At 38.0% G+C, this 25,846-nt stretch overlaps 1 protein-coding gene across 4 annotated transcripts in view; it reads right to left on the bottom strand.

Moving 5' to 3' along the window:
• The window catches only part of plxnb1a (plexin b1a), a 102,483-nt gene that overhangs the window by 24,452 nt on the left and 52,185 nt on the right, over positions 1 to 25,846 (bottom strand). For 2 of the 4 annotated variants that reach the window (XM_067446623.1, XM_067446621.1), the window contains exons 1-13: positions 21,204 to 22,319; positions 17,399 to 17,581; positions 15,481 to 15,609; positions 13,466 to 13,566; positions 13,223 to 13,355; positions 11,717 to 11,873; positions 10,074 to 10,182; positions 8,767 to 8,875; positions 7,030 to 7,710; positions 4,828 to 4,962; positions 3,887 to 4,009; positions 3,674 to 3,767; positions 1,053 to 1,219 (exon numbers count right to left, since the gene is read on the bottom strand). In XM_067446623.1, the coding sequence (XP_067302724.1) occupies positions 1,053 to 1,219; positions 3,674 to 3,767; positions 3,887 to 4,009; positions 4,828 to 4,962; positions 7,030 to 7,710; positions 8,767 to 8,875; positions 10,074 to 10,182; positions 11,717 to 11,873; positions 13,223 to 13,355; positions 13,466 to 13,566; positions 15,481 to 15,609; positions 17,399 to 17,581; positions 21,204 to 22,319 (3,237 nt within the window). Of the gene's footprint in view, positions 1 to 1,052; positions 1,220 to 3,673; positions 3,768 to 3,886; positions 4,010 to 4,827; positions 4,963 to 7,029; positions 7,711 to 8,766; positions 8,876 to 10,073; positions 10,183 to 11,716; positions 11,874 to 13,222; positions 13,356 to 13,465; positions 13,567 to 15,480; positions 15,610 to 17,398; positions 17,582 to 21,203; positions 22,320 to 23,619; positions 23,700 to 25,846 lie in introns of those variants that run through there. The other 2 variants (XM_067446622.1, XM_067446624.1) reach the window with 2 other exon arrangements.

The following is a 25,846-nucleotide window of genomic DNA, read 5'->3' on the forward strand; positions in this document are numbered from 1 at the left end:
AAGGACAAGGGTCACTCCTTCAAGGATGATAATGTATATTTCAGATGGTTAAGAAGAAAAAAACACACACAAAAAAACCTTACAATGCCATTTAGCCTGGCAATTTTATTTCAGTTTCTTAAAGGGACAGTTCACACACACAAATAGAGTTAAAGAAATACAGAATGAGTGTGAGTAAATGGTAACAGAATAAAAAATTGGGGGAACTATCTAGCCTGGATGCCAGCCGAACTTAGCCCCACCCACAACATTTTTAGGTTGGGCGGTTCGGTCTGGACTCGATCTATAGAGGAGTAATTATCCCAGAACAGAAACTGTTCGGACCAATGAAATCATCAAGGCAGGCTTTAGATGATGACGGACAGATGATCAACAGTAACGTAATCGTGCACGTCACCAAAGGGGCTTGGATTATATTTGTTCGAATCCTAAACGGAGAGCTTGTTTGCATCTGCATTCACCTTCACTATTTCTCTCTGAAATGATGATCATGTTGGGTATGCACTCTGTGTATCATTCAATATTTTTTTTTACAACACTGGCAAAGATCGTTTATTCCAGCGCGTGCAGACAGGGTTGCCAAGTTTTTACAACAAAACCCGCCAACTACTAGCCCTAAACAATAGCTTCTCGGGGGGTTCTCCGGGGAAAAAATGGCATTTGGGGGGTAAAATGTGAGTTATTTTGGCAAGGTTGCCTGCTCAAATTGGCATTCATGCGTCTATATATCACATAATAGTCGCTTCAACCCGCAGACATGGAAAACGACCCGCGAAAAAAATCCGGACTTGGCAACACAGCGCAGTTGAGTTCTGTTGCCATTTGACAACTAATGTTATGCGCCGCTCTGTTGCTCTGATTGGTTGTAGGTCTATCCAATCGAGGTGTCCTGGTTCGGTTGAAACATGCCCCATAATCACAGCCCAATGGAACAGTAGCAGACTCATATTCTGACTAGAATTGAGTATGACCACGTCAGGCTAGGAACTACCACTGACTAAGTACAATGTGAATGGCTCACAGCGAGCAGAAGGAAAGCCGCATGTTCTCACCGTGTGTATGTGAGGCGCAGGGCAGGTCTGCTGGACGCGGCCGGTGCAGGAGCTCTTGTAGACGCAGCTGGAGCGAGAGTCCTCGCACCACACACACCCGTACTGCTGATCGGCCGTGTGACAGCGACTGCAGTCGGATCGGCCCACGGAGCAGTTATAAAGCCGCACTGCAAAGACAAAAACACACGTAAAACAATGGCCTTGAACACACTGCAGTTCAATTTGGCTGTCCTTTCTAGCATGATTGGCAGTTTGCTAGACTGAATTAATGCATCACTAACATCTTTTAACAAGTTGTTATCATCATGGTAGCATGATTTAATACATTGCTAACATGATTTAACATGTTTCTAGCATGATTAGCATGTTGCTAGCACATTGCTAGCAAGCATTTGCATGTTTTGTTAACATGTTTTAATATGATGCTAGCATGATTTAACACGCTGTTATCATGTTTTAACATGCTACTGGCATGATTGACACGTCAACATGATTTAACATGTTGCTGTTGGAAATTTTCTTCTTCCAAAAATCATTTCCCAAAGATCATTTGATTTCAGAAAGACTTTATTCAATTTAACAAAGCCGAGTTTCCCCTGCAGGAGACAACTCCAGTTCTTTGGTTTACCTAGCATATATACCCAGCTGCTTTCCCAAAATGGTAACCTTCAGCTAGTTTTCCAGTTGGTTTCCTGGCTCATATGTCACAACATTCCCAGATCTTTTTCTGTCCATCATGCATCTTCTACATGTCATTTTCAAGCACGTTGTCAAGGTCCCCAAGAACTTAAAACAGGGCAAACACAACCTCAGCAAACAGCCAATATCTAATAGTGTCTTATATACAGCTTATTTTACATTAAATTCAATAATAAAAATCTTCTACATTGCTAGCACGATTAACATGTTGCTAACACATTGCTTGCATGAATTAGTATGTTTTGCTAACATGTTTTAACAATGATGTTAGCATGATTTAACACGCTGTTAGCATGTTTGCTGGCTTGATTTTGCATGTGTTGCTAACTTGATTTAAAGGTCCACTGAAATCAAAATTTAAGTTTTTTAGCTTTTAGTATGACTGTGTTAGCCTTCAAGTTATGAATAAGCTGGTATGTTCCAAAACTATGACAAAATTTGCATTTAGGAGATATAAGCATTCAAAATTTACAGTCTCTCACTTCCGTTAAAACGAATCTCAGATTTTGGTGACATCATCGCAGACTTCACTTTCTCGTCAAATATTCTGTCCAATCAGAATGCGCTCTAGAATCTAAAGCCCGCCCCCTACACTGCTGAAGCTGCGGCTGAAATCGGTCCATTGTTAACACACATTTACTAATTTCTACATAGGCACATAGCACACTATATATGTGATAGGAAACGATTCAGTGTAAATATGCTTTCATTTGAGGCGAATGAAGTCTGTTTTCACGTTAGTTTCACACACCGGCGCAGCGCACACACACCAGCGGCTCTGGTCTAAATTTAGACTACAGACACAAGAGCTCAGTGCGGATCATATGCACGAGTCCGCACAGACAACAAACATATCGGACCCATTTGAATTCTGCACAGAATGCTGCATTTCAAAGCGATATGGAGGAGATTATGATGGTAAACAGTGTTAGAGGAAACTGGCTTTACCAAACAGAGAAAGGTCCGCTCTTGCGCTCTAGTCAAACTGTATATTAACAAAACGCTATTGGCTGTTTCAAAAAAGGGGAGGAGCTGCTAACAGCTGAAGCCGTTTCAGGGGAAATTACGTCAACACATTGAATAATGCGGCGCGTTTCAAGGCACTTCAGTGGGCCTTTAATATGAAGTTAGCTTGAATTTTTGACCATTGTTAGCATTTTTTATACACATTTTATAACATGTTTTACCATTTTGCATGATTTAACACATTGTTAACACACTGCTAAGAATCAACATGTTGCTAGAAAGAGTTAACATATTGCTAACAAGTTTTAGCATTTGGTTAACAGGAATAACATTATTCTTGCATGAATCAACATGTTAACATGATTTATCATGACTAGACATGACTAGCTTTGCTAGTGATAGACAGCTTATTCATGCACATATATATATATATATATATATATATATATATATATATATATATATATATATATATATATATATATATATATATATATATATATATTCTTTTTCTTTTACATTATCTGTGAACATCAGATATATCTCATATCTAGTTTATTAGGCTTAATAAGTAGTAGTAATTTATGTTTTTGCAATAAAACTGTACATTAATATGTATTATAAGCCTATTTAATTGAATTAAAATTCTTTAAAAAAATAAATTAAAAAGTTGTTGCACATTGTTGCAGAATCGTTCAAAATCGTAAAAATTATTATATTCCACATCTCTAGCGGATACCAAACTCATGAGATGCCAGGATGTTGCAATGGTTACTACAGTGTCAATCATCATAGTTTTGGCAGTGAGTTGTATTCCGTACTCACACAATAATTTAGGGGTCTCACTTCTGTATTTACATGCAGTTGTCACTGCTGAAACTTTACAGTGTGTACGTGTCCAAACAGAGAACAAAACATTCAAAACAGCCGGCCTACACAAACAATGGGTAACGTACCATGCAGGTCCTTTGGGTAATCCATCTGGAAGGAGTTCCTCCTCCTGACTGAGATCATGCTGCTGTATTCCTCCACGGCAGCCGAGTAAGCGTACTTTGAAACCAAAACGCAATCACAATTTTTAATACCATAGCAAAGCTTTACAGGCATGCAACACAGTTATCGATGACTACTTTACATAATAAAGCCGCATTTGGGTTGTGCTCGCAGACCTGGTGTAGCTGGCAGGTAATGAAGAAGAGAGATGGCTGAGTGTCGTCCACTTCCACAAAAGCATCCACCACCACTGAACGACCCTCAATCACCAACACACACTGGTACTCAAGATCTTTATCCTTAAAAAAAAAGCACAGACATATTCTTTTTTATGGCCTAAATATTTTCAAATATTTCTTAAATCAGAAAAATAATGAGATCAGAAAACTTTCTATTCATCAAAGAATCACAAAAATAATGTTTGTTTCCTGAGCATCAAATCATCTTATCAGAATGATTCTGAAGGATCATGTGACACTGAAGACTAGAGTAATGATACTGAAAATTCAGCTTTGATCACAGAAATAAATTACATTTAAGAATATTTTAACATAGAAAATGTCTATTTTAAAATCACTGTAAAAAATATTTTAAAAATAAGTTTACCTGGTGCCTCAAAATTTTGAGTTCAATGAAATTAAAAAAAAATATTTAATACAATGAACATTTTTGAGAATCAACAACCTTTATTCAAATATTATTAAAAGATTTTGTAAGCATATTGGGTAATCGTGTGTTTTATTTGTGATGACGCAGTGAAACAATCCAAATCGTTTGCTTCATTGTATCAACTCAATTTTTTAATTTCAATAAACTCAACATTTTAAGGCAACCAGGTTACTTACTTTTTTATAAGTTAAACCAATTTACAGTGTTGTAATAATGTTTCACAATATTTCAGTTTTTTACTGTTTTTAATATCAAATAAAGACAGCCTTGGTAGGCAAGTTTCAAATTGACTCGCCCCTAAATATCCTAAAGAAATGGCAGTTGGTTGTTTTACATTAGTCAGACAGTCTCCTGCAGTTTAGTGAGCATGACCAGACATTATGATCATAGTCAAAGTCTGACTGTGCTAGCCTATCAAGCTCCAACAAGCCTCAAGACCTTGCATCACCTGATAGAGGTGCAAGTTGCGTCCCAGCAGAGTGATCTTCCTCTCAACATTGACAGGTAGAAGAGAGCTGCCCTGGATGCTCTCCACACACGGACAGGCGTGAGAACCCCTGTTCATCAGTAAACTCTCTTCTTCCTGATCGCAGACAGATGGACAATACACTTCATTAAACACACGGCTGCTTTTAAAGGAGCAGACACAGAATGTATTCGCTTCTGCTATGTTTAGCAGCACAGAATGACAGCACAACAAAAGTGAGTGTGTTAGACAAAAAACTAAATGGACAAAAAAACGGGGAACAGCCAACAAACCCAAATTAAAGAAATGTTCTGGGTTCATTCAACTATTCATTCAACTCTTTGTCAAAGAATTATAAGCATGTGTTATATAATTATAAGGTGATTCATATTACAAAGTTTGATCTGACACAAAAAGGTATTGGAAAATTGGACAAAAAGTCAAAGGTGCAAAACAAACAAAAAAAGTTAAGGTGTTCTTAACGTCGTTTAATGGTGAAAAGAACTACAATCCCATGAAGCATTGCGAACTATATAATCAAAATTATGGATTAACCAGTTACTTAAATGTGTTCAATATGCATAAAAATATTTAAGTAGTTTGATAGTAGAGGAAAACTGAGTAATTTGCAGTGCTTCATGGGAATGGATTGGCACTAAAGTGATCTTATGACACGATTTGCTTGCTTCCATTCCCTGTTTGGTGGAGATCTCTCTGCAGAATCATGATAATGTAGTTTTTTTTTTTTAACCAGAAGTTTCGCTGTTGAATGGATTAAAAAAATAGGCTGAAATAATATGGCCTGACGGCTTCAACAAAATCTTACATCAAAAAACTGTGAAATGTACTTAATTTTCCTTTCTCATGCATATTTTTAAAGTAAGTTGCACTATTAAGCTAAGTAAACTCTTCTAAACTAAGTTAAGTCAAATTAACAAAGAAAATAGTAATTTTAATTTCACCAGTAAAAGGTTGAGTAATTTCTACTTAGTTGAAGTTTCCTTTGAAATACTTTTTACTCAAACAATAGAATAATAAGTAAACAACATATCTATATAACAGAAGTAATGTGGCACCTGAACACAGAGACCTCAATACTCGATACACAATACACAATGCCAATAACATCCAATGAATGGGTTTTGAGAATGAATGCGCCATTTTGAGTAAAAAATTATCTCCAGTTGTCACAAAATTGCAAGTTACTGAACCTAACAACAAAAGCAATGATAAAACAGTGTAAATACAGCTTGAAAACAGAGGGGGTTAACAATAAAATCGACCTTATTAATTATTCAAGCCCCATTGCATGATGGGAACACCAGTATCAGAAAAGTTGAATAGTTTTACCTAATTGTATAACATTGATAATTACAATTTAATTTCTACAAGCTTGAATTAGTACTGATGCAGAATATACTTTTTTTTGTTGTTGCCTGAACTAACTTTTTCATGTAGAAACTACATTTATTTTTCTGTAGAATTTACTTCACCATAAAACATTTTTTAATCAGTAGCTCACAGTAGGTTTGTCTTCAAAAGGTTTAAGATTCCATTAAAAATTGATATCAATTTGAAAAGACAGTTCACCCAAATAAGGAACATTCTACGATCAATTACTATCCCCCATCTTGTTCCAAACTTGTTTGACTTACCTACTTCTGTGAAACATAGAAAATATTTTATTCCAATCAATGAAAGTCAATGGGCCATTGTCTTTCATTGTATGGACAAATATATTTTTCTATGGTCAAAAGAAGAACACAAGTCAAACAGGTTTGGAATGTAAGGAGGGTAAATGATCATAAAATATTAATGTTTTGGGTGAACTATCCATTCAAACTGTAAGAGCATTACTAACTCTCTTTTAGTAATGCTCTGATTGAAACTCTCTGGTTTCTCTCTAAACCAGATTTTTGCCCGTTTTTACAAGCTGCGGATGAGTCAAAAGGAATTTCTGTGCAAATCAACATCATCATAAACCCAGAACATTCCTTTAATGTTGAGACATTAAATGCCTTTTAATATATAATTATGGTTAAATTAGTAATAGGGCAGAGCTGCTTCATCTATTTAATTATACATCCCTTCATTCACGCATATAATTCACGCTTTAGGTATGTTCAACCTCCGGCTTCTGCAGAGTAACATGCGAGCAGAGTCCGCCTGGGGAACCACACTCACCAGGAGGAAAAGGTCATCCGAGTCGGACTGGTAGTCCATGTCTGGAGCGAGGGGGAAGTCGGATGAATCAGGCCCTGCCTCGCCGTCGCCAGAGGGGGCGCTGGCTGACGACACAGGTGCGCCCGTGTCTATAAGTGCATCTATATCCATCTCCGCCTGCGAGAGGGTGACCACTTCAGAGGAAGATGAGGGCAGCGCCTCACTCGGCGGCCCCATTGTCACCACTTCCCCAGCTCTCAATGTGGGCAGCGTCACTTCAGCGGCCTCTTCACGGGATGAATGTCCCACGAGTTCTTCGTATGATTGCGGGGTCGGTGTCGACAGCAAACCTACCTGAACGCGCTCCTCCACCCAAGAGCCATTTTGCGAGAGGGTTGTGGCCTCTGCGAACGTATCAGTTGATTCTGTAGTGGCTCTGGATGGGCGCATGGTGGTTGTAGTGACGTGGTTGGGGGTGGTGGGTGCATCACTGAGTGGGGTTGTGGTTTCCAGAGGTGTGGTGGGGGCGGCAGTGGGCTCTGGAGTAGTGGGAGGGGTCACTGAAGGGGTAGTCATGACAATAGCTTCACTTGTGACGGCAACCTCAGCGGTCGAGAGGGCTGTTGTCGTGGGTGTCGAGGTGGTGTACGTGTACGTGTCAAAGTCTTTTATTGTTTGAGGAGCAGATGTGGGGAGCGTGAACTTTAGACGAACACAGGACAACAGAGAGAATGAGGGGACAAATTAAAAAAATGGCAACTGAAATAAACTCGAAACAATAAACAAGGATTAAACTAATCAAAAATCATAAAACACACAGGCAAGTGTTACATATACAAGCAAAAGGAACTGAAAACACATACAGTAGGGTCCGGAACTCTGAGACCATTCTGCAAATAGCCAATTTAAAACTTCAAGTAAATCTAGAAATACACGTTTTAACAAAAGAAAATTAATGACTAAGAATGAAATTTTAATATTTTGCACTCGTCATTTATGCACTAGTCAATTGTGTAATTTTGTAACAAAATGGGGCAAATCTAATACTGATTCTGAAAGGGTTTTTTTTTTTTCATCTAAACTTTTGATACACATTGTTAGGCTGACTTTTATTTTATTTTTAAAACAACAGAACACTACAGTTCAAAAGTTTGGGGTCAGTAAGATTTTAAAAAAAGACAAAGAAATTGATACTTATATTGAGCAGAATGCATTACATTAATCAAAAGTGACATTCATTATGTTACAAAAGATTTGTATTTCAAATAAATGCTGTTCTTTTAATCTTTATATTGAGCAATAGCTATCAGCATTGATCATTTTGCATCAAATCATCATATTAGAATGATTTCTGAAGAATCATGTGTCTCTGAAGATTGGAGTAATGATGCTGAAAATTCAGCTTTGCATTACAGAAATAAATTTCATCTTACATTTTATTAAAATGGAAAGCATTTCATTTAAATTGTAATAATATTTCACAATATTACTGATTTCACTGTATTTTGATAAAATAATAATAATAATAAATGCAGCCTTGAAGAGCACGAGACTTCTTAAAAATTAATACTTTTAAAGTACCAACCCCAAACCTTTAATTGGTAGTGTAGATATAAGACATAAACACACACGCTAAAAAAAACCAAAACATTTTGACCATTATTTTGCATTGTTGGTCTTAGAGTTTTGGACTGTAATATAATTACACACAGCATATCAAACTCACTGATATGACTTCCCATATTAACAAAAACTTACATTCTGGTTGTAGATGATCGCACCGCGGTCACACGTGGACCGGTGAGTGCACACATGCTGGTGGATGCACCAGTTACATTTCCAACGGCTGTTCACACAACCACTACACCTAAAAACACAAGACGACAGAACATAATGGGCCAAAAGTTAGAAGTGACAGCATAAATTAAACCCATTTGCGCCCCTCTGAGCATCAGGATGAAGACAGTAAAGCTGCCCTGCATCCAAAATAGCTGAGCTCTAGAATTACACATGACTCCCCTCAACTCATCAAACAACATAGAGCTGAGTTCACAGCTTTCCCACATCGCAAATCAAAACAGCATCAGGGAGAGCCGTCCCATCAGCGGCTGTCTACAGGGGTGTATGGGTAAGGGAGGATGGTGAGGGCAGAGGATATGGCAGGGCTGTGGAATGGTGGAATGTGGGAAACAGCTGTTAAATCATCAGGGATGTGTTACCGAGGTCCGGAGAGACAGACAGCTGCCCTGCCCCTCTCACGCCTCTGGGACATTCTTCAACCCATGACAGTTGCTTACCAAAAGATGTTTTAATATTGCTCTTAGATGATGATGATGATGATGGAATGACACTAAACGGTTACATTTTGTTTTAAATGCATTTATACTGTAGTAAAATTTTGCACACTAAAGTACAGTAAAATATATTTAAAATCATGTTTCCAATGTTTTTTTCTCTCCAATGTTTTTCATTTTTTTCAGTCCAAAACAACATTGAACTCCACTATGGAAGCTTGTTTCCACCACGGAACGTTTATTTACTGACTATTTCCAGAACTGCGAATTATAAAGTCCAAATTGTGAGATACAACATTCTGAGAAATAAAGCTGAAATTTTCAATTAATTATGCCCTTTGCAAAGCTTCATGGGATTATAAAGTAAAGCTGCTAATACACCATCTTGTACCTTTATATTTTTGTCTGATTTTCAAAAACATTGATCCCTATGAGAAAAATGAATGGAAAAAATACTTCCAGAACCACCTTAGCAGAAAAAGTGGGTAGGCACTGTTGAACTATTTTCTCAGAATTGAGTTTATATCCTTCAATTATAACTCTCAGTCACAATTTTTATATTTATTTATTTATATCTGGTGCCGGAAACAAACTTCCATACCCCACTGACTTTTACTAGACAAAAAAAGTACATGTTTGGAAGGACATGAATGTAAGTAAACGATGAGAGAAATGTAATTTTTTGACTTTAATAATAAAAATAATGTACTGTGTTTGTGTGATTGCTTTACTCGTGTGGAATTAAAGCACAGGAGCGATCATGGGACTTACGGCATGCTGCCAGAGAGCTGCTGCACCACAGAGCAGTCGTAGAAGGTGAAGTCTGCAGCCGCTACGGTGACGGTCCGGAAGCGCAGGGACAGTGTGACGGACACAGAATCTGTTGAAGAGGATTTTTAAATGTTTTTTATTTTAATTTTATTTTTTTATTCACATGCCCTCATAATCTTTAATCAAAATAACTTCCAGCAGTGAGATCTCTTCTCTGATGACGCGTTCACCGACGCAAGGGCGGGACAACCTGTCACTCACATGAGATTGACCACCAATAGCAAACCACAACCATCCAGTCATCAGAATCAAGCCTCGCCCTATTTTTTTTTCTTGTTCAAGAAGACATTTTTGCTGATTTATGTCAAAATAAGAAAGAAAAGATTATCGCAACTTTCGTTTCCTGCTGACTTTAAGTTCAAGACACCACCCACAGCTTATTTCACCATTCATTTAGTATCAACAACATTTCAGTGGAATTCTTCCACAAACCAACAGAAGAAGTCCAGACCAAAAACCAGAAAGTCACCATTACAGAATTCAAGTGGGATCTTAGTGTAATGTAGTCTGGGTAAACCCAGCCTGATCTGCCGGAGATTTGATTTCACCCGTCAACTCAGTCTGGAAACCTGTACATTCATTTCTGCTGCTTCTGTTACACTTTTGCGGGAACCAATCACAGACTGGCTTATCCACCTGGCGCACTATTGGCGGGTTTAACATGATGACGGATAGAGAAGCGATAGACTCTTTGCCTGTTGATCCCGCCTCTTGTGGTCTGATTGGTTGAAGGACTGTCCAATTGCGCACAGAGTCATTTGAATTATGTTCGTTTATCAGGCCTCTTGTGCAGTAGAAAATACTGAGCAGACTCCCCAGACCAGTGTTCAGTTTTAAATTGAGCTTGGTCTGGTGAAAGCCAGACAAAGTGTAATGTACACTACTGTTCAAAAGTTTGGAGTCGGTAAGATTTTAAAAGAAATAACTAATGCTCACCAAGTTGGCATTTATTTGAACAAAAATGTATAGAAACAGTAATATTGTAAAATATATTTACAATTTAAAATAACTGTTTTTTATTGTAATATATTGTAAAATGTGATTTATTCCTGCGATGTCAAAACTGAATTTTCAGCATCATTACTCCAGTCATCGGGGTCACGTGATCTTTCAGAAATCATTCTAATGTGCTGATTTGATGCTCAAGAAACATTTATTATAATTATCAATGTTAAAAACCGTTGCGCTCCTTAAAATATTTTTGGAACCCATAATACGTTTTTCCAGGATGTATTCATGAATAGAAAGTTGAAAAGAACAGCATTTATTTGAAATTGAAATCTTAACATAATATGATCATGTTATGAATGTCTTTATTGTCACTTTCAATCAGTTTAATAAGTCTTTGCTGAATGAATGAATGTATTTATTTCTTAAAAATATATATCTTGTTGACCACAAACATTTGAACAGTAGGTAAGTCACTCTTAACTGTGAGAAAATGTGACACTGAAACTGATTGGTGCTTAAAAATCAATCAGAGAAAGACAAAGATTTCCCCCAAACAGGTAAACCAATAAGGACAGATTTCATAGGGAATGACTCAAGGAAGCCAAACATCATTTGCATGTGGGTTGTCTTACCCTGTGCCTGTTGTACAGGTGGAAGTCTGTGGGCCTCAGGAGTGGCACAGGTGACTGTGGAGCCCAAGACTGAAGCAGCTGTTTCAGCGTCTTCAAAGAAACATGAGTACATGTCACCCTCTGACAGGCTGGGCAAACCCGGGACATCCACAGCGATCTAAAAAAAGAAACATTAGTCATGGTTATAGTCTCAAAATCAAATACAGTGAGGCAAAACCATGTGCATGTAATCAAATATATCAAAAATATAAACACAAGATGATGACGGAATTTATATTTTTGTGTTGATTATCCCATTAGCTTGCTAACATATGAAAGAAACATATTCAATTAAATCATTTGCAGCTTTGAGTATATTATGTCATATAAACTATTGTTCAAATTTTGGGGTGTTTTTATAAGAAGTATATTTTCATTCATCAAGGATGCAGTATATTGATTAAAAGTGAGAGTACATGCATTTATAACGTTACCAAATATTTATATTTCAAATAAATGTGCTTTTTTAAAATTATTTATATTCATCAAAGATTCCTGAAAAAATTATCACGATTTGCGCACAAATATTAGGTAGCGTTTCTCATTATGTTATCATAAATGTTTCTTGAGCATCAAATCAGCATATTAGAATGATTTCTAAAGGATCATAAGACACTGAAGACTGAAAAGTCAGTTTTGCTATCACAGGAATACATTACATTTTAAAATATATTAGAATAGAAAACAGTTATTTTAAGTTATAATAACCACAATATTAGTGTTTTACTTTGTAATTAGTTACATTGAAATGCTTTATATTTCACAAATAAATCCTTTGTTTTCTTCTGTCTTTACATCTTTTAATAAGAATCATAAGAATAAGAATCATGTCCTCTTTCTATTTCCTCTTCTATGCTGTGTTAATGTTCCCATACATAAAGTTGCCACAGTCCTTGCACACTTTGCATGTGCTGCACTTGATTTCACAATTTAAAAATATGACAGATACTATGGATACTATGACAAAGATGTTCCTCATTCAAACTGTTTTTTCCCACAAACATATGATTGACCTTAAGAATGAAGGCTGCCATGTACTTGGAAATATATACGCAATATCACGCTTATAGGCATGTGAAATGGCTCTATATCGTTAGTCTATAGTGTAAGTTTTGCATGAAAAGATTGTATTTATGTTTTTTTTTTACCATATACATTTTCTTTCAATAATTCATGCACTTTTGAAGTACCTTTTCATAAATATGGCTGTTTTTTTAAGGGTTTTTCAGGACTTAAATTTCAAAAAGTCAAATTCATGTACAGTACTTCAAGCACTTTAAGCACCTTGTATGAACCCTTAAAAGTCTTTCAACCCCAAACGTTCGAATGGGAGTGCATAAAAGACATTATTTGACATTGTAGGATTTCCAGACAGCCAATGGAATTGGTCGAAAGGGGCTGATTTTGATTGAATTGGTGCTTTGAATTTCTCACTTCATCATAATATCTTATTGAATGATTTTATACCAGTTTCTGTTCTCCAAGGCTGGCGTTATATTGGCCCAGAGACTCCACTCTCAAACACTGCTGCTGCTCATCAAAACTCCACAGCCAATGACCTTCAACGGAGCCCAGCCTACAGTCTGAACGCATCCCACACCTGCAGAAAAAAAAGAGATAGGGTAAGATAACTGACAGATAGAAAGAAATACTCCTACAATGAACTGAAAAAAGCCTAGTTCAAAGCAGATATTACAAGATGAAACTCACCGGCCGTCAAGAACACACCAACCGCAGTAAGGGTCTTTCACTGCCAGACAGGAAGTGCAATCAGTGTGCTTGTCACACTCTGCCACTGGCCTTTTCTCCACCTGACCACACGGCACAACAGGAGAAATCACTTTTTCACTCATCACACAGTGATGGTGACCCAGAGTTTTCACTCCAGGCATTTATGTGTGTGAGAGTGAGTCATGACCCACATTATGTAAGATATGTACGATTTTTGTATTAAAATATCAAAAAAACACTGTTATATATTTTGTTGACTTGTGTCCTTACATTATCCCAAAGGTTTCCAAGAATTTTTAAATCTAGAGAAATAAACAGGACACGGACCTGCAATGTCTATCAATGACTCCAAAAACACTTTAATATATGATGTGTTTTATTAGACAGGTGAGTAACTGTTTGGATACATTCATCGACAGAAAACAAATCATTTTTATATAGCTCAACACAGTTAGTTTTATTGTTTGAATCTGGTTTTCTTGATTTTCCACGAGCGCGAGTAGTACCATGTTTTATCATGCCTAATATCCATCTCGCTACTGCAGTGTACAACAGCCGTCTCATAGTAGCCGCCAAGTGAACGCACAGAGTAGAATTGTAACATCACTTTGAACACACAACAAACAATAAATATTTAAACATTTTTAAAAATCAGGGAAAAATTATAGAAATGCAATGCACTTACTGCCTCAGATGTGGCCGTTCTAAAGACATTCGTTGGTGAAAATCTTAATTTGAGCTTGATTTTTGGTAAAATGTTAATACTACATTGACACATTCAAGTGCTTCACCATATTTAAAGCCACAATATCAACGTTGACAACATGGAGTTTGATTATTTAAGCTATTTAACTTAGCTTTTTGGAGATATGAGGTTTCTACCTAACAGTGACATTATAATTATTTTCAAGACATTTCTTATGTTCACCAAGGCTGCAATCATTTTATAAAAAATTCAGTAAAAACAGCAATATTGTAAAATATTATTACAATATTAGTAATCTAGTTTATAGTTGAAAGGGTTAGTTCACCCAAAAATGTAATTGATGTCATTAATGACTCACCCTAATGTTGTTCCACACCTCCGTTCATCTTCGGAACACAGTTTAAGATATTTTATATTTAGTCCGACAGCGTATGCAAGTGTATGCACACTATACTGTCCATGTCCAGAAAGGGAATAAAAACATCATCACAGTAGTCCGTATGTGACATCAGTTAGTTAATTAGAATCTCTTGAAGCATCGAAAATACATTTTGGTCCAAAAAGAACAAAAACTACGACTTTATTCAGCATTGTCTTCTCTTCCGCGTTTGTTTTCAATCCTCAAATAAAGATTCAAACGGTAATGAATCAGTGAATCGATCAATGATTCGGATCGCCAATGTCACGAGATTTTAGCAGTTTGGCATTTTAGCACGCAATCCGAATCATTGATCCGAATCATAAGCTGTCTGACTAAATATAAAATATCTTAAACTGTGTTCTGAAGATGAACGGAGGTCTTACGGGTGTGGAACGGCATTAGGGTGAGTCTTTAATGACAGAAATTGCCTTTTTGGGTGAACTAACCCTTTAATATAGTCTCAACAGTTTTTTATATCTAATTTATTCCTGTGATGATAAAGCTGAATTTTCAGCATCATTCCTCCAGATCCTTCAGAAATCATTCTGATATGACGATTTGATGATCAGTTATTATTGGTGATCCATTATATTATTACATTACATGGAAAAAGTTTTTGCTGATTAATATTTTTGTGAAAAGTGGGATACTTATTTTCAGGATTATTTGATGAACAGAAATTAAAAAAAAAAAAACAGCATTTATTTGAAATATAATGTAAACTACAATAATATTTTACAATATTACAGTTTTGTTTGTATTTTACTGATCCAATGAATACAGCCTTGATGAACATCACATACTTTTAATTTTTTTTAAATCTAACTTTTGAGCAGAAGTGTACAAATGTCATGATGTTGAACTCACAGCATGGCTGGTCATGACGTAAACGTGTCTATGGGTGGAATCCAGCAGTAAGTCACTGTTGATGGCCAGACCAGGTTGGATGAGAAGGGTGGAGTACTTCTTCACCTCTCCCGAGTTACCCAGAAACACCTTTCATGAGATAAAAAGCACATTGAACACACCACAAAAAAAGTGATTTTCAATAAGTAACCTGACAACGGCTCCTGAGAACTTCCTCAAGGTTTAATTGCATATTCAGGCTTATGAAACTGCATCAATTGCAACAGGACACCTTAGAGAGACGAGGAGAGCTGAATGCGGACAGGTCTAACTAAAAGTGCTGAAAGTGTCTGCTGAAAAGGGTTAGCGCCAGAGCACTTCTACGTCTCATTAAAGGAAAAGGACGTACAAGGATCTGAGCGAGGTGCCTAATGCCTCTTGAATTCTATCACAACTGGGGTCGATTTCAGCAAACCGGATTAGAATAGTGAGAATCCCATCAGAAGAGCAGGTATCCTGCTTAAGAGTCTCAGACACCTTATACCCTGAGCTGCTCACGCACTCCGCCCATTCAGGTTTGTGTTTTAACTGGATTAGCATTGACAAGCTGTCCGGCACGGTCTACTGCAGGAGGAATCGTGCATTGCAACATTATTGTATTATGCAAGACTAGTTGTGTGTATGTAGAGTTAGAGGAGATGTGAATGCATGTTTGTGAGAGAAAATACAGCTGAGATTTTTGCCTCCATGTATAAAACTCGAGATGGATGTCTGGGTCAAACGACTGATGATTCAGCAGGTCATAGTCATATTTAAAGTGCCACTATATGTTATTTTAAATGTTCCTAATTTTGTTTCCAGGTCTTTTGCAATAGATTTACATGTATCCAAGGTCAAAAAACACATTATTTATAATATACATTGCAGCATGAATACTCATTCTTTGGAAGTTTATGCGAAGTGGATTTGCAGTGTAGAAATGACATGTGGACAAGAAAAACCAAACTCTTTCAGGCCTAAGCCACAACTTAAGTGTTTGAGGGTCTAACTAGATGTTGAAGACCAATGAAGATAGGCTGGCATTATGCAAAATTGTTACAAACCTAGATATGTTACAGAAGTGAGACTGGAAAAACTGATGACTCGCTTTGGATTCTTTCTTTTAAGAACCGATAGTTTTACTTATCATGCACTATGATCTTTAATACTTTGCAGACCTTTTCATAAACAGCCATATTACACAATTACATGAAAAGCATAATAAGGGCACTTTGATGGCCAACCTTTAAAACCTGATGCACATAGTGATGACGGCTATTCAAAAACGTTGTTGTCTAAATGCGTCACTTGCCTTCCACTGCAAAAATGTCACACATGCTTGTGAACAATGACACTGATTTGCCAAAATGTGTCTAAATAGCAGAGAACAGTGTTTGACTATCATAGAGAGGTTTGGGTCATGTAATGTTGTCTAGAATTAACCAAACACTATGGTTTAACCTTTGACCATTGTGCCATGCAAATACAGTCAGTGCAAGGACTAGACATAACTTGGTCTGTGTTTAAATTTCAGCTCACGAGCCCTTTGAGTTTACAAGCATTGTCACAATGAGTTAAAAAATAAGACAAAATGATCAACGGTCTTTGAGCAATCGCTCTCCCTGCAAACACATTGTTATTGTAAAGTGGTTTGTGGTGAAGGCTGCTCAGCAGTCCGACTGAGGAAACGCAACAAAGCTTTAGGTATGCTGTTTCAGCAATATCTTGGCTATGACACATTCGCCCAGAAGGCAAAATCTCTTTCCTGCTTAAGCACACAGATGATATTACCATATTAAGTGAACTAATATTTCCCTAGTGGTTTAAAAGGCATACTATAGATCATGAACATATTGTTTTATAAATTACCAGTCAAAGAGCACATTTTCATGTCACATACCTTATGCAAATTGCCTTTGGAGTCACCCAAGAAAACAATAGTGTGCCCCTGCTTTACACTAACGGCGACAGCAGTGAGACGGGCGGATGGGCTGTCCAATACGGCTTCGGCTTCAACTGGCTCCCGGCTAGCCATTGGGCTCGGGGTGTGGTCCGAGCCACAGGGATAAGCGTTCAGGGTGTTCTGCAGGACACAAAAACAAGTTTTCGTGACTTCGCTTTTGGGAAAAAAATGTTGTGACATAATCCAGTTTCATGTTGTGTAATAATAAACTCTGCAAATCTGCGTTTTTTTGTACCGTAGGGGTTTAGTTCTCAGAATATTGCCTCAAGGCTGTCAAATCCTCTTAGTTCAGAAAGCCAGATTAGATGAAGATTATCTTGGCCTCACACTATGATGGCAAGACTGCTCCTTTCTTTGAGACTAACGCTATCAAATCTGCTTCAGCAGTCTTTGATAAAATCTAGCCTGAACGTCATGCCATGTTCCCTCATTATTAGAAGTGAACTGTTTGTGTGCCAGACAAAAAAACATATGGGGATCAGGAAAATGTGTATGAATGTTTGAGGATTTGCAAGAAACACAAAAAAAATCATGTATTTGGGTGGTGGTGTCTCTGGATCAGTAACATCCCACTAAAGGGATAGTTCACCCAAAAATGTAATGTGTCATTTTTTCATCTTACTTTCTTCTGTGAAACATAAAATGAGAGATTTTAAAGAATGTTCAAGATGCTCATTTACAGTAAATAAAACTGGATGGGGAAGCCGTCAAACTCCAGTAACTGACAAAAAAAAAAAAGCATTATACAAGAAGTTTGTATAACCTGTCCCATACATAAGTCATCTGAAGTCATATGATAGCTTTGTGGGATGAACAGACCAACATTTAAGTCACGATTTTAGTAAAGCAAAAAACAAAAACAAAAAGTTGCACAATAGATATTGAGCGGCTTCAAGAATATGGCCAGTAAGATCCCATTTATGGTACATTGGTCATTGGTCTATCCAATCTAATGGTACCCTAACTCACACTAACCTTAGGGCACATACTTTTTTTTGTCATTTTTGGAGAATGAAAGCATCCCCATTCACTTTCAATGTAGGAAAGACATGATGGCATGACCATTCTGCAGAATATCTCCTTTGGTGTCCCACATATAGTGGACTTTAAGCATTCAAGTCACAGTGGACACACAAACGTGGTTGCATTCAGACGTCCGCATGCCCTTCTAATGATGAAAATTATGTCAAGTGGACCATCGCGTATGTACTTTGGACTTAATCCATACAGGTTTGTAACAAAATGAGGAAATTATGACAGAATTTATTTATGTAAACCATCATTTTAACGGGCAATTCTTCTTCTTTCTAGAAGTCTTCTAGATATCTAATCCTCCTCAGACATGTATTTCTCCATCCTGCCCCCTCTTCTAGCAGACATCATTAGTAGTTTAAGCTTGTGGGGTTTATTGATCCGAATAACCCTGTTTAGAGTGAGCAGGCCGGGTTCTGGATGCTGAATGGGCACATACATGGAGGTCACGAAGAGGTTGTTTGCCTGTGAGCCCACATCCTTGAGGTCTTTGATTTGTCTGAAGATCTTGTTAGGAGTAATGCTAGGTAGGCCTGTCTTATGGTCATCAAAGTCACTAAATCATAATTCACTCAGATCATGGCAGGCAGAATAGTATGAGCTAAAGCAATTTGCCTGAGAATTAATGAGGAGCAATGCATCTAAATTAGGATAAATGTTACTTTGAACACACACCGTTAGAGGAAAATTATGCGGCCCAGTTCCCTAGAGCTACGTTGTGGGCATCCCTTTCCCATTTTTCCATGCTTTTCAATCAAAGTTAAACTACTATGATGATTATGTGGAAATGGTTGACCTCGAAACTTATTTATATGGATAATTTATATGTATAATGTTTCAATGTGAAGAGAGTGAACTGCATCTGTCAAATGTTCTTGTAAAACAAACACTGCAAGTCCGTGTCAGAATCAAATAGTTACACTTCTAGCATATTTTATATTTTCTAGCTTTTCTAATCTTTATTTCAGGCTAGGTAAAGGCCACCTAACAGTGTCATGAAGCGTTTGAAACAGAGACATAGGTATACAGTGTAAAAAAAAAGTGGTGCGATACTTTTCGCACTCTCACCCGTTTAAAGCTGCACTATGTCATTTTTCCATCCGCTAGAGGGCGCTTATTAAAAACAAAGGTGTAGTTTGATGACGCCTAATTTGAGCTCAGAATCTTGGGACAGTCACTGGGACAGCCGGTGGAAAAGAATCGTGATAGGACTCGGGCAGAAATCATGTTCATGGATGCGATTATTAACGTTACTGTAGTAGTGTTGTAGAGCTGAGCAAGACCGCTGGAGTGATTGTTGCAGAACACACGCCTCGTGACCAACGGGACTTATTATGACGGGACACAGTCACCGGCGCCATTTCCGCTTTTCCGGTCATGAGTGTGAGGTAAAGCAGCTCTGTTTATTATATTAGATACTTTTAAGTGTGTTTAAAATGATTTTATGATGTTACTCTGTGCTTTCGCTCAGCGGCTGCTGTGACACTTGTTCACACTGCTAAGAGTAAAGCGCTTCTGCAGAATAAAACCGGAAAACCGAGGGTAACACAGATATGACACAAATGACAGGCGACTCCCTCAGACATCCCAGTTCCTTAAAGGGCTACTTCAGCGCTGGGAAGATGAATCTGTATTTAAACTGAGTCATCAATGTAGTAGAAATGTGAAAATATTTTTGAATTTGGTGCCTTCTAGACTGAGAAAAGACAAAACATTTATTTTTGTCTCATGGGGATGAAAGACTACAATTCCCAGAATGCTTTGCTTCCCTGTGAGGACATTCCCAAAGCCACCTACTTGATTACTGTGACTGAGTTGGAGAAGAAACTACAATTAAAAACTGAACGTGTCTGTTCAATATAATGAGTGAGTCACAGCGCGAGTATCACAGCACTGAGCACTAACTGCAGGAGTCAGATAAATGAGCTGATGAGCTCTCGTGATGAGAGCTGAGGTAATCGCGACTACACTCGTGGCATACATTCACAATGTGAGTTCAGTCTGGCGCGTTTCAGTTCATGCCTTTGCAAGCTTAACTTTCATAGAAATTAATTTGAGAAGTTAAGACTTACATTGCTCGCCATAGCTCTGTAGTGCCTGTAGCTGTGAGCTGAGCTCTGAGTGTGATCTCCCATCCCCCATATGCGGGTTCAAAACATGTGGAAATAGCTCCCTCTGCTGGCTGTAGTCTTTAGCCTTTGGCCAAACATTCCTCCTATGATGCAAATATCGTCAATTTGCATCATAGGAGGAATTTTTCCAGAAATAAAATGCATAAATCTCTTGTCTCAGGGGGATATGAGGGGGGAAAGCACAATCACTCGAATATACTTCAGGGTTTCTACTGATACAAAACCATATGCTAATCACTGAAGTAACCCTTTAATTAAAATAGCAAATTTCTCACAATTTACAAATAGTTCGAAACATTTGGGCTATTGTAAGTACTCAACTGAACAAAATAAATAACACTGGATGATTGGGGTCCCCCTCGGTAGAAATCGCGATTGGATCACGGTGGAAATCGCGTTCGCGGGGGCACTGTGGTCCGATCGAAAAGGGCACTTTCACTTTCCACTTTCAAAGGGGCAGAGCTTAAGCCAACTTTAAAATTTAGAAAAGGGGATTCTTCCTGTTACTATAATATTGTGTCATTCTTCATTAGGCAACAGCTTAAGACTATACCTGAAACTTTAATCTATTCACTCACCGTAGGCAGGTTGGCACAGTTGGATTTAACGTCGTACTCAATGTATGCCACCTTGTTGTTTTCTTTCTCCCCATACTGCGTGTAGCACAGGTCTCGTGTAGCATCAATAGCACGGTCCACTTCATCCAGAGAGTACACACACAATGTCGATTCCTCACTGAGCCCATTAGCAGCACTCACCGACGTCGAAAAAACTCCCATCAAAACTTGCGAGTCTCCAAATTCCTCACCGCCTACCTGCGCTCCCTGGAGGAAATTGTTGTTTCTTCCTGTTAAGTTTGAGCGGCACACTAGCGGTACCTCAACGTAAGAGTAATACGCCTGATCGTCCAGGCAAACCCGAGCCACGTATGTACGATATTCCCGTGAGGGAGCTTTTAAGTCGCGCCTATAGAATAAAAAGTAGACGTGATTGCGTCTCGCAAAGGTTGCGACAAAATTGTGATCATACTCCGAGAGGCGTCCGGCAACGGCGAGCTTGGCGGTTTCCTCGTAAGAAAACACTGGCTCTGCCGAAAGTTGGCGAGTGGAGACCGGCGGGTGACTGCTGGTGTAGCCTCGGCCCACATAAAGGACGGGATCCTTGTCTTGCGGTCGCACCACAAGCCCAACCGTCGACACTGTGGGGTCGTTAGCTGCCACGTACTGCGTATCGACAGGTCTCTCGGCAGAGAAGAGAACTTCTTTCACATTGGCTAGGCTGCGTTTCTGGCATGTGCCCTGGTGTACACTGCCACAGGTGATGAGCTGGAGGGAGTATGGATCCACTAACAGTAGCTTATTGTGGTTGCTAACGAGGCCAGCCTGAGGGCAGTTCTCCAGGTTTACTGGAGGCAGGCAGTCCTTGCTGTCTCTCACTGGGCCGGTTCTCTCATCCAGTTCAAGACGGAGGCCATCAAGGCCAGCCAGCTGGAACAGATGGTCCCGAGCCCCCACGTAGACCGTTCCTCTGCTGGGGTTGGGGTGCAATGCCAGGTGCTGGAAGACTGTGTTGTTGGAAGAGAAGCGAGGGTAACTGCTGTGGATCCCCAGAACACCCAGGATGAGGGACTGAAGCAGGGTCAAGATGAGGGCCATCCCACACTGCACTGCAAAAACACTGATCGCACAAGACATGAGTCAGTATTACAGCAGAATTAGCTCACAGCACAGTGCCAAACATAGTACAGTTAATCAAAGGCATGTTAGGGATAACTATACACAAATGAACAATAATCATCAGGAGTTTTTTTTAATTAAAGGGTTAGTTCACCCAAAAATGAATTTCATATCATTAATGACTCACTCTAATGTTGTTCCACACCGTAAGACATCTTCGTTCATCTTCGGAACACAGTTTAAGATATTTATATTTAGTCCGAGAGCGTATGGAAGTCTATGGACACTATACTGTCCATGTCCAGAAAGCGAATAAAAACATCATAAAGTAGCCCATATGTGACATCAGTGGGTTAATTAGAATCTCTTGAAGCATCGAAAATACATTTTGGTCCAAAAATTACAAAAACTACAACTTCCGGGTTTGTATTCAATCCTCAAATAAAGATTTGAATGGTTTTGAATCAGCGTATTGATTCATGATTCGGATCGCGTGTCAAACTGCTGAAATCACGTGATATTGGCGATCCGAATCATGAATCAATACGCTGATTCATGACCATTTGAATCTTTATTTGAGGATTGAAAACAAACCCGAAAGAGAAGATGATGCTGAATAAAGTCAGTTTTCGTTATTTTTGGACCAAAATGTATTTTAGTTACTTCAAGAGATTCTAATTAACCAACTGATGTCACATATGGACTACTTTGATGATGTTTTTATTCCCTTTCTGGACATGGACAGTATAGTGTGCATACACTTGCATACGCTCTCGGACTGTTTCGAAGATGAACAGAGGTCTTACGGGTGTGGAACAACATTAGGGTGTTTTAATATTATTAATGACATAAATTTTATTTTTGGGTGAACTAACCATTTACGACAAGTTCCAATGGGATTGTCCTTATGAGATGAATATTAACAGAACAATTTTAATAAGTACTTAATAAAAAAGTGTTGTGGTGGTGCCATACAATGATGGTATTAAATGAAAAAAAAGACAATAAAGAAATTAACAAAGAAATAAAAAACACCATAGTATGATGCGCTCTCAAAAACAATAATACTAGGTAAAACGTGTTTCCTGTTTTTTTCAAGCACATATATAAACATTATGAAGGTACTTAATAAGAGTGGTACCATGCAATATAAACAAAAAACTTGATAAACATGTATTTGTAAGTGTATGCTATAGAATTAAATGGTCAAATATACAGTATAAATGAATTATGATTATGACACAAGGCAATGATCTTCAGACAAGGCCTGTAAAAACAGCCATATTTAAGAAATATGATGGGAAAATAACACACATACCATTTGTCAGACATATAATGTTCGGGAGGCTGCTGTCCTCTTGGTTATCCAGTGGCATAGCACATGCCTGTGGAGACAGTCTGTGAGGGTAGAAAAACATGCCGATTAGCTCTTACACAGACCGGCATTGAGCAATCTGAAGACAGGAGGCTTAATGCCATTGTGGCTCATTGGAGACACAGCTGTTGAGCTGAGCAATGCTTCTCTGACAGGAAATTGGATGATATGGGCCCTAAGTCACCATCGAGGCCCTAATGCATTGCACTGCAGTAGCAGATTGGCAGAGATCCTGTACTCTGAGGAGGCAAACTGTCGATGATGTTTTATATGAATTAGATGTGATTAATAAGAAGCCATTATAGGGTAGTAGTCTCAGATTTCTTGAAGCAATTCAAGCTGACCTACACAATCAATAAGATAAAAAGTGAAATAATGTGATTTGATGACTTGTGCAATCGTTCAGCATCACCCGATTCACCACTTCCCGAAGCGGAGCAACCTCCTTTCATTGCCCACATTCCCTTGTCCACAACTGATTTCGTTCTCCAAGTCAGCATGGAATAAATGCACAGTAGAAAGACACTTACAAAACTGACTGCAGGCCAATGAATAAGAGGATTTTACAGTCTTATTATTCATGACATGTTAGCCATGGTCAGTTACATATCCTTAGCTTTACTATTTCCTGCTAACAAATTATTAACCTGGCAATAACCACGCAACAACTTGAGTATACCAACTTAGAGATAAAAGGGGAAACAGAATCATAAAGAATTAAACAGGTTTAAAGATTTGTGTTCCTTAATGGTTACAATAACGATTCTTTCCATTTTAAGGAAGTAGTATTTTGAAATCAGAAATGCTTGGATCATTTCAATAATACATGCAAAACAACAAAAGAACAAAACATGAGTTCACATTAGTTGTTTTAAAAAAAATACTGTCAGTAACTACTCATCTCTACTAAACTACTAAATCTCATAATCGTAAATACAATATAAAACAGTAACAGCTCTGGGTTCATGGACTTAGGAAAGACAAAATGAAGGACTTGCGGTTCAGAGAATGATTCTGCTCCTATGGATTCATGAAGGTGTTTATTAAAAAGTAGCGGCTCATGAGAATAATTTGCTTGGTAAGTTTAATTCCTGAGCAAAAGAGTCTACACGAGGATGTTATTTGCATTGATTGTGCTAAATTTGTTTGATTCACTCAAAAGAACCATCTCAAAAGAGTCATTTGCTTGGCAAGTCTGATTCATGAGCAAAAAATTCTTATGAGTATATTTTTATTGATTGTGCTGTGTGTTTTTGATTCACTCAAAAGAACCGTCTCAAAAGAGTCATTTGTTTGGCAAGTCTGATTCTTGAGCAAAAGATTTATACAAGCAGGTTCATTTTATATATAGTGCTGTGATATAGTGTCCATCAAATAACCAGCTTATAATATTCATTAGCTCAAGAATAAGATTTCACTGGCCATGCTAGATGTTTTTGGTTCACTAAAAAGTAAGAGCTCATAAGAGAATAGGAAATGAGAAGTATTCAGCTTGTCATAGGACCAACATGGAAGCCACCACGAGAGGAGACCACCATTATGTAAAACAGAACAGTGTTTTCTAGGCTAGTCATCTAATATTAAAGTACATAACTTTGGACACATAATATATAATTTAAAACATAATGTATAAAAGTACATCATTTGTAAAAATAAAAAAAGTATTGTTCATTTCTTTGTTTAAAACTATACGATGCGCCACTAAAACAAGTACCAAAACAGTCAGAAAATGAGCTAACTGCTACAACCAAACGTTTGTATAGTAAGTTGCTAACTTAACCAAACTGAGTGTCTCTGCCAAGCCGTATAGTAAGACATATGTCCAATTAATTCACTGAATTTCAAGTTACCAGAGAATGACTTGACCCCAATCTAGTTACTATTAACCAAACCAAACAAATAAAAGTGCCCCAAGCTGACCTATTACCGGATTTTAGAGGTGTGTTCCAAGAGGTCCTGTTGAGTATTTAGAAACCCCCCCTCAACATTAGGTTGCACTCTGAAAAGCAGCACAGACAAAAGGTCTCAAAAAGAGCTCAACCTCCACAGTTAGCGAACAGCAAACCGAATAATAGAGGCTCGTTAGGCCGACTGCTTTTAAATCTTCCCTAGAATAGACATGCAGGTGGTGTTGATTTAACACCAATGACAGTTAAGGCCGACACAATGT

The sequence above is a fragment of the Pseudorasbora parva genome, chromosome 6 (genome assembly GCF_024679245.1).
Source record: "Pseudorasbora parva isolate DD20220531a chromosome 6, ASM2467924v1, whole genome shotgun sequence".
In the NCBI taxonomy this organism is placed as follows: domain Eukaryota; kingdom Metazoa; phylum Chordata; class Actinopteri; order Cypriniformes; family Gobionidae; genus Pseudorasbora; species Pseudorasbora parva.